Source organism: Gigantopelta aegis, chromosome 4 (genome assembly GCF_016097555.1).
Source record: "Gigantopelta aegis isolate Gae_Host chromosome 4, Gae_host_genome, whole genome shotgun sequence".
Classification (NCBI taxonomy): Eukaryota; Metazoa; Mollusca; class Gastropoda; order Neomphalida; family Peltospiridae; genus Gigantopelta; species Gigantopelta aegis.
This window is the reverse complement of record NC_054702.1, coordinates 49442713-49453815: the sequence shown is the minus strand read 5'-3', so window position 1 is coordinate 49453815 and position 11103 is coordinate 49442713. Positions and strand designations below refer to the sequence as shown.

Here is an 11103-nt window from a genome sequence, read left to right as displayed (position 1 = left end):
GTTGAAATCGAATCAATAAATTATTATTTATAGACGAAATGTTACCTGGACATTGGGGACTACGCAGTGTTGTTAGTTTTAAATCACTGGCAGGATTCTGCAAGTGAGGTTTTGATTGGTGGACATGAGCTCCAACTGGCTGTCTTTAGATCCACATGTAATAGTGGAGCTAATTTTAATTAGATTGGAACCGCCTACGCCTGTAGCCCCAAAGAATGCCCCAAATCCCGGCATCCCATCACCTCCACCCCCACCGTGTCCAACCGCAGTTCAGTCCAATCCTGGCAGTCTACTAGTTGTTTAGGAAGTTATTATAACTTCCTAAACCGGCGTCACTTGAAGAGTGACGCCAAAGGGTTATAAGAGTTTAATCGCTGGTGCCACTAGGGGAGTGGCGCAAAAAAATCCAGCTATGGTTAATTTAATATTGGAGTGTCCGCCGTTCATCCTTTGTGACTGTCTTTAATTCAGATGCGGGTTTCATAATAAAGGTGGAAGTTACATGGAAAGAAGAAGATGGCAGCGAGTCAACAAGGTGTTCCGCAACAGAATCCCGGACCACAGCCTCAACAACAGCCGCAAATTACACTCGACATTGATCCTGTTTCCAAATTTAAGACTGTGTTGCTACCAAGACTCAAAGCTTACTTAGCGGTATGACAAATAGTCTAATACATTACGATTAGGTCTCAATAATCGTCTTCGAAAACCGTAATTTTATTTCTTCAATCTAAGAATCTTGGGAGACGCGACAAAATGCGGACAGTCTCGTACATTAAACGTACATTATTGTCTGCAGATTGCTAATGAGACCACTGGCAGAGATATCGTCGACGACCCTAACTGCGTTATGCTTCAAATTCCGTTCACTTTCTTTTCTCGTGCACAGTTCGCTCAATTAACATCCGATTTGTTGTCATCGGCATGTCGTTCATTTATGAGGTTTTTCTTCACAGTTCAGGAACAGTTTAATAAACAATAGGATTATAGAGTTCAGAAAAATAAGTATCAAAATACAAAACTTTACAAACCCCTAAAACCATTAATTTTACTAAGTCATTTTTGTTTATTCCTTAAAATTACTGATATCGGGTCCACATGAATAGTAAAAATTAACTTAAAATGGAGGTAGATATATAAACATTTGGTGCGTATCACATGACCTCACATGTACCAGATCAACAAAGCTAATTTTACAAAATATTCATTGGTATGAACGTAATACGTATCAGTATTGACATCAAGTGTTAACGATGGGTATTGGTAAAATGTGGACTGCATCAGAACACTTGACAAACTGAATTTATCCTTTAAAGGTTTTTTTAAACAATGTGTTCGTCAACTGTGCAACTATTCACTATGTACAATAGAGGCACAAAAATGTAGCATACCTTTTACAGGGGTCTTAAAAATCGTAAAAATTAAATGCTTTGGCCTTGCTGGTCTGGCACGCGTGTTAATTCATCTTTCTCCATTTTAAGTCATTTCTACAAGTCATGTGGACCTGATAATGATAATTTTAAGGAATAAACAAAAACGACTTAGTAAAATTAATGGTTTTAGGGGTTTGTAAAGTTTTGTATTTAGATACTTAAGTTACTTGTCTGAACTTTATTGTTAATGAAAATGTTCTCGAACTGGGAAGAAAAACCTCACAAATGAACGATAAGCAGTTGACAACAAACTGGATGTTAATTGCATGAAATGTGCATGAGAAAACAAACAGAACGGAGTTGGAAAGCATAACGCAGTTAGGGACGTTGACGATATCTCACGTCACATGCACACAATGGCGTCAGTCACGTGATATAATCTATTTCTTCAAACATTTTCACTGGATACGTCTACCAAATTACGAGTAAAACATTTCAGAATGAGATAATAAATTTGTGTATTTTAAGAATCTTTTATTATATGCTACATAACTTAATTTAAAAAACCAAACACAATCGTATAATGTTCAATAATAATTGTTTGATAAAATTAACAGAATAAACTTGTCCGCAGTTGAACGACTACATGAACCACAGCAGTTTAATTGAAGACAACATAATAAGTACACTGCAGCGATATGATCTATTCTTATTCTTAAGAAATATTTTTATTTGTAATAAAAAAAAACCCTAATTTTTATTTCATTTTGATTGTGTTTAAAATAAAATAAAATATTGTGGATCAATGCAGTTTGAATGGCACAATAGACAAAAATTTGGGATCGGAAAATAACTTTAACCTAATTACATATAATTACTGTTTGACTCTGTTTATTTCTTCAGAAGTTGATCAAAGATAATTTTAGAGATTTACTAGTTTAATTATTTATATTCTATAACAAAATAAATGTTTAAAATGCTGTGGATTAAAAGAAAATTGTATCCATTGACCATGTCCGCATTTTATCAACATACATGTATGTCTGAATTTTGCCTCCTAACCATTCGTACTTTATTATAATTTACAGTAACAAAATATAATCTACCCAATGGCTGATTATGATAAATGGTGACAGGAAAAACAGCCAATCAAATTTTAGTAAGGCGTTATCGTATAGGGCTCTGTTTCCAAGTGACAAATACAGTGGAAGCCAGAGTGTCTGTAATTACCCAAATCTCTCCTATTTTGTTTTTGAACTTACTGTACTAAACACCTGAAAAACCCCAAAAACAAAGACTGTCAAAATATAGAACAATAAATTTAGCATAGATGAAATATGAGCAATGTATGCCTCTGCATTAACATACGGGTTCTGTTTTGGTTTTCGGGCAGTGATTAATGATTTTGTTATGTATGGCCCAAAGATGAAAAATACTTTTGTTTAAATGCATCATATTGAGGTGTATCCTCATGCCAAATCCCATGGTATACGACATATCGTCCGTGGACCTGTTTTGGTGAGGGACCTGTTTCGGTTGGTTGCGTCGTTTGTGCACAGGAGTAGCCTACTTACATTTGAATATTACTTTTGCATCGGGAAATTAAACAAATGTCTGTCATATTCACAGAAATGTTTGTAAAAATAAAGTTAAATCGAGCAAAGAAAACAAGATTGAACTTAACCCACTCATAAACACGGCACATTTCTTAATTATTAATACCTGTGTACTATGATTTTCAAAGACTGTCATTTGAAAGACAACTTAATTTTAAAAACGTTTTGTCTATTCTCAACTGTACTGCTATCTGGTTATTGAAGTCACATGATTGTCACGTCATCTGGTGGTAAACTCTTTTTACAAATACATGTACTTGCCAAAGATATTTGATCCTTATATGTTTTAACATAAATATCTTTTTTGATATCTCTTTATATATTTATTAAAACTCAGAATGCAGCTTATATTTTTTTAAACAAACAATTTTACCATTATAACCATTCATTTGCTTAACTTATAACACGATTGCAAGACATCAGAATTTGTATATTCATTTTCCTAAAATGCTGTGTGTTAACATTGGTTCTTGAGGACTCCCATTTTTGTAATTTGCCTTAAAATATTTAATATACTTTTTATAAATTATTATAAGTACATGTTTTGTTGAACATCATGTTTTGATAACAGTGAAACATTTTGTGTTGGAACGTTTTTGCTGTGAGCTGTAACACAAAATGTTTCACTCACTGAAACAGGTCACATAGTTAACAATATTTATTGCTGATGCATGCTACATGTTTTTTTGACACACATGTTGAAGTTTCTTTTAGTACCATTGATCCTTCGTTTTTGCAGACGGACTGAATATCAATTGATGGATAATGTTTTTTAATGTTATTTTCAGACTTTGTTTAAAAATGCTGGTGATGCCTTTGCACAGAATGCACAACATGATTCAGGCCAGTAAGTATATGTACACATGTACATCGGATTTATCAGCTACAGTACAGGACTCTAAATAATAAGTATAATATGGCCTGCTGTTATTATTGTTTTAATAGAAGCTAGGGGCTGGTGAATTTCTATTTCACCTGTTACATGAACGTCTAAAAAAGATGTGCTGATTTTCACGTTTCGCAGCCCACTGTTTGAAGCTCTGCAATATATACACAGTATTTGTATTTTCATAAAATGTTGAATTTAAAGAGAAAATGCTTGAACAATTTACTATTTATTTTATTAGTTGGTTCAAAACTATGAATTGTGTGGTACATTTTTAAACACTTTTTAAGATAGTGGGATCTAATGGAGACAAATATAGTATTCACTTAAAACATGTATGTATCCTCAAAACCTAGGTTTTAAAACTAGAGGCCGAGGCAACTGGGGTGAAAACATTTTTGTTTGAGAAAACGTGATAGAAAGTAAATTGCCTTCATAACTCTCTTTTGAAGGAAAGTTTGCCTTGGTTCCCCACCATCTTGCCTTGGATTCCTGTTATTAAACACTTGCCGTGTTTTCCCCCTCTTCAATTAAAATCTCACCCCCCTGTTTGCAGCTTTTGTGTTTGCACAGTTAACTAGTAAATGGTTTGGATTTAACATGTTACATGACAATGGAGAAGCCAATTGGTCTTTAAGTCAGTTCCATATGTTTGTTTTTACAATACTGTGATACCGTAAGTCTTACACACGGTGCTCCCAACTGGGTGTGTAAGAAAACTAAATGTTATTGTACATAATACATTGTAATTTAAAATGTAACAATTATATGTTTTTGTTTTCAGCAAATCATTTGAAGAATATCAGCTTAAATTTGAAAAGAGTTTGGAAGAGTTCTATGCCATTTGTGATCAGATAGAGATGCACTTGGTATGTTCAAAGTTTTTGTTTATTTGGTCTTCTAGTTTATATTGGTTAATATCTTTAGTTATAATGTTATGCTTTGTACTTAGTTAAGGCCAGTATTTCCTATTGGCTCTAGTAATATTTTATGGTGGTCGGGGGGGGGGGGGGGGGGGGGGGGGGGGGGGGGGGGGGGGGGATATTTTAAACCAAATTGTTATATGCAGCCAGTGACATTTTGACTGGTTCATGTCTTTTTATATTGATATAACACAGTGCAAAAAGAAAAAAGAAAACAAAGAAAGAAAAGGTTAATGTTTTGTAGTGCTACTGTTTTTGAGGAGCTAGATCAAATTATTACAGAGTGTGATATAAAAAATCTAAAACGCAACAAAAGTCATGGTCTTGATGGAATACTAAATGAGGATTTTATTGAATTCAGTGACATATAATATTACTGCCTGTGATTTGTAATATATTTAACACAATATAGTCGGACCTCGTTACTATGACATTTACACCATCCGACCACAAATTGTCGGGAATGAATGTATATCAATGTTATTCTGTTCATTACACAGCATTTCACACCTTTCGACACTGATAGAGCAAATTGGGAACAAACGTGCATGCAATGTCTCAAAACACCTCTTTACAGTGACATTACATAATCATAGATGCACATTGGCAGTACACACAGCTGTTTGTCATCCTTGATTTCGTCGCCAGCCGACAGTGACACATGATGTCCGTGTTACTGATGTCGGCTAAATCTGTAGACATGTATTGCTTTTGAAAATAAGTCTTTAGTCTCATTCAATTGAAGGATTAACTTCGAGCAATCAAGTCTACTAGTTTTATGACATTTTGTAAACAAAGTAGGTACCAATCTGTTAGATTAATGATAAATGCGCCATGATTAATAATAATATACTTAATATTTAATAATGGTCTGTGATCCATCCCCGTCGTTGGGCCTATTGGGCTATTTCTCATTCCAACCAGTGCACCATGACTGGTATATTAAATTATGTGGGGATGGTGCATATAAAATATCCCGTGCTACTATTAACACCCAGTAGCTGATGATTAAAAAATCATTGTGCTCTAGTGGTGTCATTAAATAAAACAAATTTTTATAATGACAATTTCGATATAACGACTAAGTGATCCAAGGACGAATGTGGTCGTTGTAACAAGGTCTGACTGTTAAATTCTGGATTTTTTCCAATGGCATGGTCTGAAACTGTTATTACACCAGTTTTTAAAAAGAGTGGTAGTAATTATCCCAATAATTACAGAGCTATACGTATGGTTAGCTGTTTAACAAAACTATTGACTAGTGTTCTAAAGAAACAGTTATATAAGTGGTCTGAAGAAAATATTATGTTAACAGATGCTCAGTTTGGATTTCGTAGTGGTGTTAGTACTGTTCATGCAATATTTTCTCTCTATTCCATAATATTAACAAAGACATTAGAAACCAACAGATGACTCTACTGCTGTTTTATTGATTATAAAAAGGCCTTTGACTCTGTGAATAGAGCAAACCTATGGCATAAACTACTTAAATATGTAATATGTGGGAAAATGTTGCAGGTTATAAAATCTATGTGTTAGATCTTGTGTCAGTGTAAACGGATCTAGGTCCGAATTCTTTAGATGTGACCTTGGTTTAATGCAAGAAGTACTTCCCCGATATTATTTTCTTTATATATAAATGATATAGAAAAAGAATTTATTATAAATGGATGTTCAGACTCTTTTTTTTTTTAGATACTTGAGTCTTTTCTTGTTGTTATATGCAGATGATATGGTTATTTTTTCTAATACTGTGCAAGGGTTACAACAGATGCTAGATACACTATACAGCTATAATGAAAAATGGGGACTAACAGTAAATACATTGAAAACTAAAATTATAGTATTTAGGATTTGTGGTAAAGTGAAACATGAGGGAAAATGGTTGTACAATGGTGTATTGGTTGGTGTTGTTGACCAATTTACATATCTTGGTATTTTACTACATTATAATAACAAATTTACATGTGGTATTAAATGTATATCTGAACAAGAAAGAAAAGCATCCTTTTCCATGAATTTTTTTATTAAAACTTTGTTTTTGAACTACAGTTCATTAGTGTTTATTTGATACATATGTATCTGGGCCCCGTTCCACAAAGCGATCTTAGCCCTAAGATCACCTTAAGTGCATAGCTACCTTATGCAATAAGATGATCTTAGTGCTAAGATCGCTTCGTGGAACAGGGCCCTGGTGTATTTTTTATGGTTGTGAGATGTGGGAACTTCAGAAAGCAGAGGTAATTGAAAAAATACATCAAGACTTTAAAAAAAATTTTTTTTTACAAGAGGATAAATGATTTACAACAAATATTATGATATATTTTTAATTAGGAACATATCCATTGCTTTATGAATGTAATTATCATATGATTAAATATTCGTTAAAACTGATTTCTACAAAAAATTGTATTTGGCATATAATGTATAATGAGTTAAAATCTACATGTATAAAAAAGAATAATTGGGTTACATCTCTTAGTAATACTGAGTATTAGGAAACTATTATATGAATTAGGTTTTGGATACATATCAGATAATCAGGAACATCTTGGTAGAAATACTAAGTATTATTTGTCAATAATTAGGCAAAGGATATTTGATCAAGCAAGGAAGAACCTTTTTTATTAGCTGATACATAGATCTGCGAAATGTTCAACTTTGTACAAATTCTTGGTTAATAGTTTAAATATGCAGCATTGCTTCATTAAATCAATCCCCAATGTGTATAAAGTATATACATTGTACTAGTACATGTATTACTAAATTAAGACTATCCGCACATAACAGTTTGTTTGCTTTTATCCAATGAAGGTTCAGGCACACTATTTAAATAACCTATTGCTTTCCTATGCCTTGTATGGGTGTGTACGTTGTATTTTTCAATACAATATAATGTAATAAATAATTATGAATATGTTTCAGAGATTAGCTTTGGAAACACAGAACTTGGCCCTTGACAGCAGCAAATACACTCCACTCAATGTTGTGATTCCCAAGGGAGACAATCCACCACCAGATAGCCAACCATATCCTCAGTATTTGCAAATGATAAAATTCCAAGTGAACTGTGCCAGAGAAATTCATGACTTGCTTCATGAATGTGCCCGGAAGTTGAAAGATAGCTAACTGAGGCAGATAGATTCTGCGTTGAACATTTGAAAGAATGTATGTTCCCACAGAGGTATGTGTGAATAGCTCAAAGGCTGAATGTGTGAATTTGTTGAGAGTTGCTGACAATTTCTGTTTTAAAGGTTAACTCTTTAATGAAGTCATTAACTATAAGCTACATGTATACAATCTAAATCTATTTCACTGTATACTCAAAATGTCTTACAAAAAAACTAAGTTAAATGTTCCAAATTTTGTTTTAAAAAATAAGAATGTAGTTATTCATATGTGACATTATTCTAGATAATTTTCAGTGCATACAGCAGATGGGGGGAAAATCACACATGTATAGTCACAATACATAGAAGTTAAGTCAAACGTTTTTTTTTTTATCCAAAAAACTATTTAATGTAGGATTTTCAATAATGTTTTTATATTTGATATCTGACGAAACTTGACAAAACAGGTTTTTGTGTGTCTGGATTTAACTTTACTTTATAATAAAGTTAACCTTTTAAAGTCATGATACTGATGCCAGAGGAATGGCGAGATAAAGAATGTGTACCATATATGGTCAACTTTGTGTTGGATGCACTTCACTAAATATGTCAAAATCAGAGAGCAGCGATGGAAGGGTATCTTAGGTTTCCAGTATACCAAGTGATCAAGTGTCGGCTCCTAAACAGTTTTGGTTTTGCAGGCATGTTAAATTTACATCAAAGTCAAATTTGCCTATGTTTTCTGAATCTTTGTCCATTACTGTGACTCATATCGAGTTGTGAGCTGTATCTTGCTATTTATATTACACAAAATAAATGTAATGTTTCAGTTATGTATTAAAATGCTGAATAAATTCAGAAATTGCAAGAAACACATGACTATATTACTGGATATGTCTTGAAGCTAATAAAGAAAATGTCCTTGATTGTTGTGTTTTTTCGTGTTTTACTAACCTGTTTTACCAAAACACTATGGAAGGTAGAGGAAGAAAGGGATGTAGGGTCTGATGCATATCTAATGTCATGTTATGTCTTTTTATTTATCAGTTTCTATCATATTTTGAGTGGAAATTAAGTAGTTTCCTATATGTGAATTTTAATATTAAAAGTGTTAATAAAACTATTTTTTCAATTTGTGTGAAAGTAAATTTAAAATATCTTAAAGGTTTCTTCTGAAAATTGTATCAGATCCAGTAGCCAATATTTAATTGATCTATATTATCTACTGTTGTCATTAAACAGAACCAACGAATATACCAATGTATGTGATTAATATAATTTGTCTCAAAGACATTTTGTAAGTCCACATTTGATAGTGGTCAGGATAATGGTTAGTTTTTTTAGACCAGGATTTGGTGGTGCATTATATCTCTAACTGAATAGATTCTTATGAGGTTTTGGTATCTATAGCTAAAGTATCTTCTAGGGTGTATACTACCAAATCAAATCCCATAGACGACAATAGTAACATATGTGGCTAAAACTCCTACCTGCAACGTATCAACCGACATAAACACCACGGATATAAATACTACCACCCCTTACACTTAAAGTGAATCAGAAAAAAATGGGGGTCAAGCTGCTCGTTTCTGAGATAATGGGTAGCGTCTATGACTACCCTAGTTTCGCACAAAATTCAAGTACTTTTTTTTACAGGTACCCATACATGTTTCAAGCACAAGGCTACTTGACACATTGGTACTAGATGAAATAAAATTGCAATTGTTTTTTACCCAGATGAAACTATTATTTTTTACAACCAACACACATTTATAACCAATCACAGGACTTGTGGTGTTCACTTCTCTATCAAAAGTTCGGTGCACCTCCAACTTTGACCCAGCCGGAAGTTATTTGGTTTAGTACTACCTCTAGTCCTATCTTGTTTTTATGCCGGAATACTCGAGTATACTTGATGATGAAAATTTCCTTTAAACAAATGATCTCTAAATACTATGAAATACAGTTTTTTAAATCTGATGTTACATCCCTTTAGTTTGATAATTTTGGAGTTTATACATGACATTAAACTGACATGTTAATTACTAAGTATAAACACTACAAGAAGAAACCTGACACCACTACCGGTAATCAAAAGACTAAATTGAGTTTTTAAAATTGTACACTTTGTTTTGTCAACATAAACCTCTTCATATCTTGTCCATAAAGTTTAGACCAAATGTGTAACTGACAAATTCATGATTCTTGCCTATTTCTTCCTTGGACAAGTTAGTCTTGTTCTGTGTGTCAATTAACTGGTACTATTTTTAATTTTGTTTTTCATAAATGGAAAATAAGTTCATAATCTTAATAATCGAAATGGTATTGTACCAAAAGCATTTCGTTTATTGAAATTATAAAATAAATACATATACATGTAGTTATCAAATACATTTACATGTACAACCTATCACGACAATGTCCCATTGGCTAATAGCCCCACCGCAACCCCCTGTGATCCTAAGATTAATATATTGGGAAACTAACACAAATATACTCTGTCAAAAAAGAAACGCATAGGTGATGAGGGGGTGGGGGGAAGAAGAAAAGTGTTGATTTTACAAAATATTGTTTTTTTGTACAATGTTGCTGAATGACCATGTTTGTTAATGTTCCTGGAATGGGACATCATGCCCAAATGCACCCTAAAACAAATTTAACACACGTTGTGCCACAATTGCAGGAAATCGGCATGAAATAGTCAGATTTCGGCGAATGCACGTGAAATTCGGAGGGGGGGGGGGGGGGGGGGGGATTGGGGTAGTGATTTAAAGCTGCAATACTCGCAATGATGCCTCATTTCCATTTCGACGTAGACTAAGCCTGCTGAATCGAAACATTGCAATAGGCCGCCTCCATTTAGGTGAATCGCATCAGTCGCACGCCACATATATCCATCAGAGCACCATTTCACGTCTCTGGGACAGGTACCAGCAGTTTCAATCAGCTGAAGACCGGCCCGGAAGTGAAAGACCTCGCATAACAACTGCAGCACAAGATCGCTATATCTGGGTTTTGCACTTGCGTCACCGAACTGCCACAGCAACGAACACTGCTGGACGCATACCTGGTTTGAGAAGGGTGTCTGCACAAACCATTCGGAACCGACTTCGAGAAGCTGGTTTACGGGCTAGGAGACTGTATGTTGGCACTGTCCTGCGACGTCCACATCGACATTTACGTGTTCGCTGGTGC

At 33.9% G+C, this 11103-nt stretch overlaps 1 protein-coding gene across 1 annotated transcript; it reads left to right on the top strand.

Annotated features, from left to right (window-relative positions):
* Positions 1 to 427: 427 nt before the first annotated feature.
* On the top strand, positions 428 to 8834 carry LOC121372091 (mediator of RNA polymerase II transcription subunit 29-like). The gene is made up of 4 exons (XM_041498353.1): positions 428 to 654; positions 3778 to 3836; positions 4660 to 4744; positions 7724 to 8834. The coding sequence occupies exons 1-4, from the start codon at positions 517 to 519 to the stop codon at positions 7925 to 7927; spliced, it is 486 nt and encodes a 161-aa protein (XP_041354287.1). The 5' UTR covers positions 428 to 516; the 3' UTR covers positions 7928 to 8834.
* The last annotated feature ends 2269 nt before the right edge of the window (positions 8835 to 11103 follow it).

Coding starts and splice junctions, on each gene's coding strand:
- LOC121372091 (XM_041498353.1), top strand. CDS start 517: ATGGCAGCGAGTCAACAAGGTGTTCCGCAACAGAATCCCGGACCACAG. Junction 655..3,777: donor GACTCAAAGCTTACTTAGCG/GTATGACAAATA, acceptor TGTTATTTTCAG/ACTTTGTTTAAAAATGCTGG. Junction 4,745..7,723: donor ATCAGATAGAGATGCACTTG/GTATGTTCAAAG, acceptor AATATGTTTCAG/AGATTAGCTTTGGAAACACA.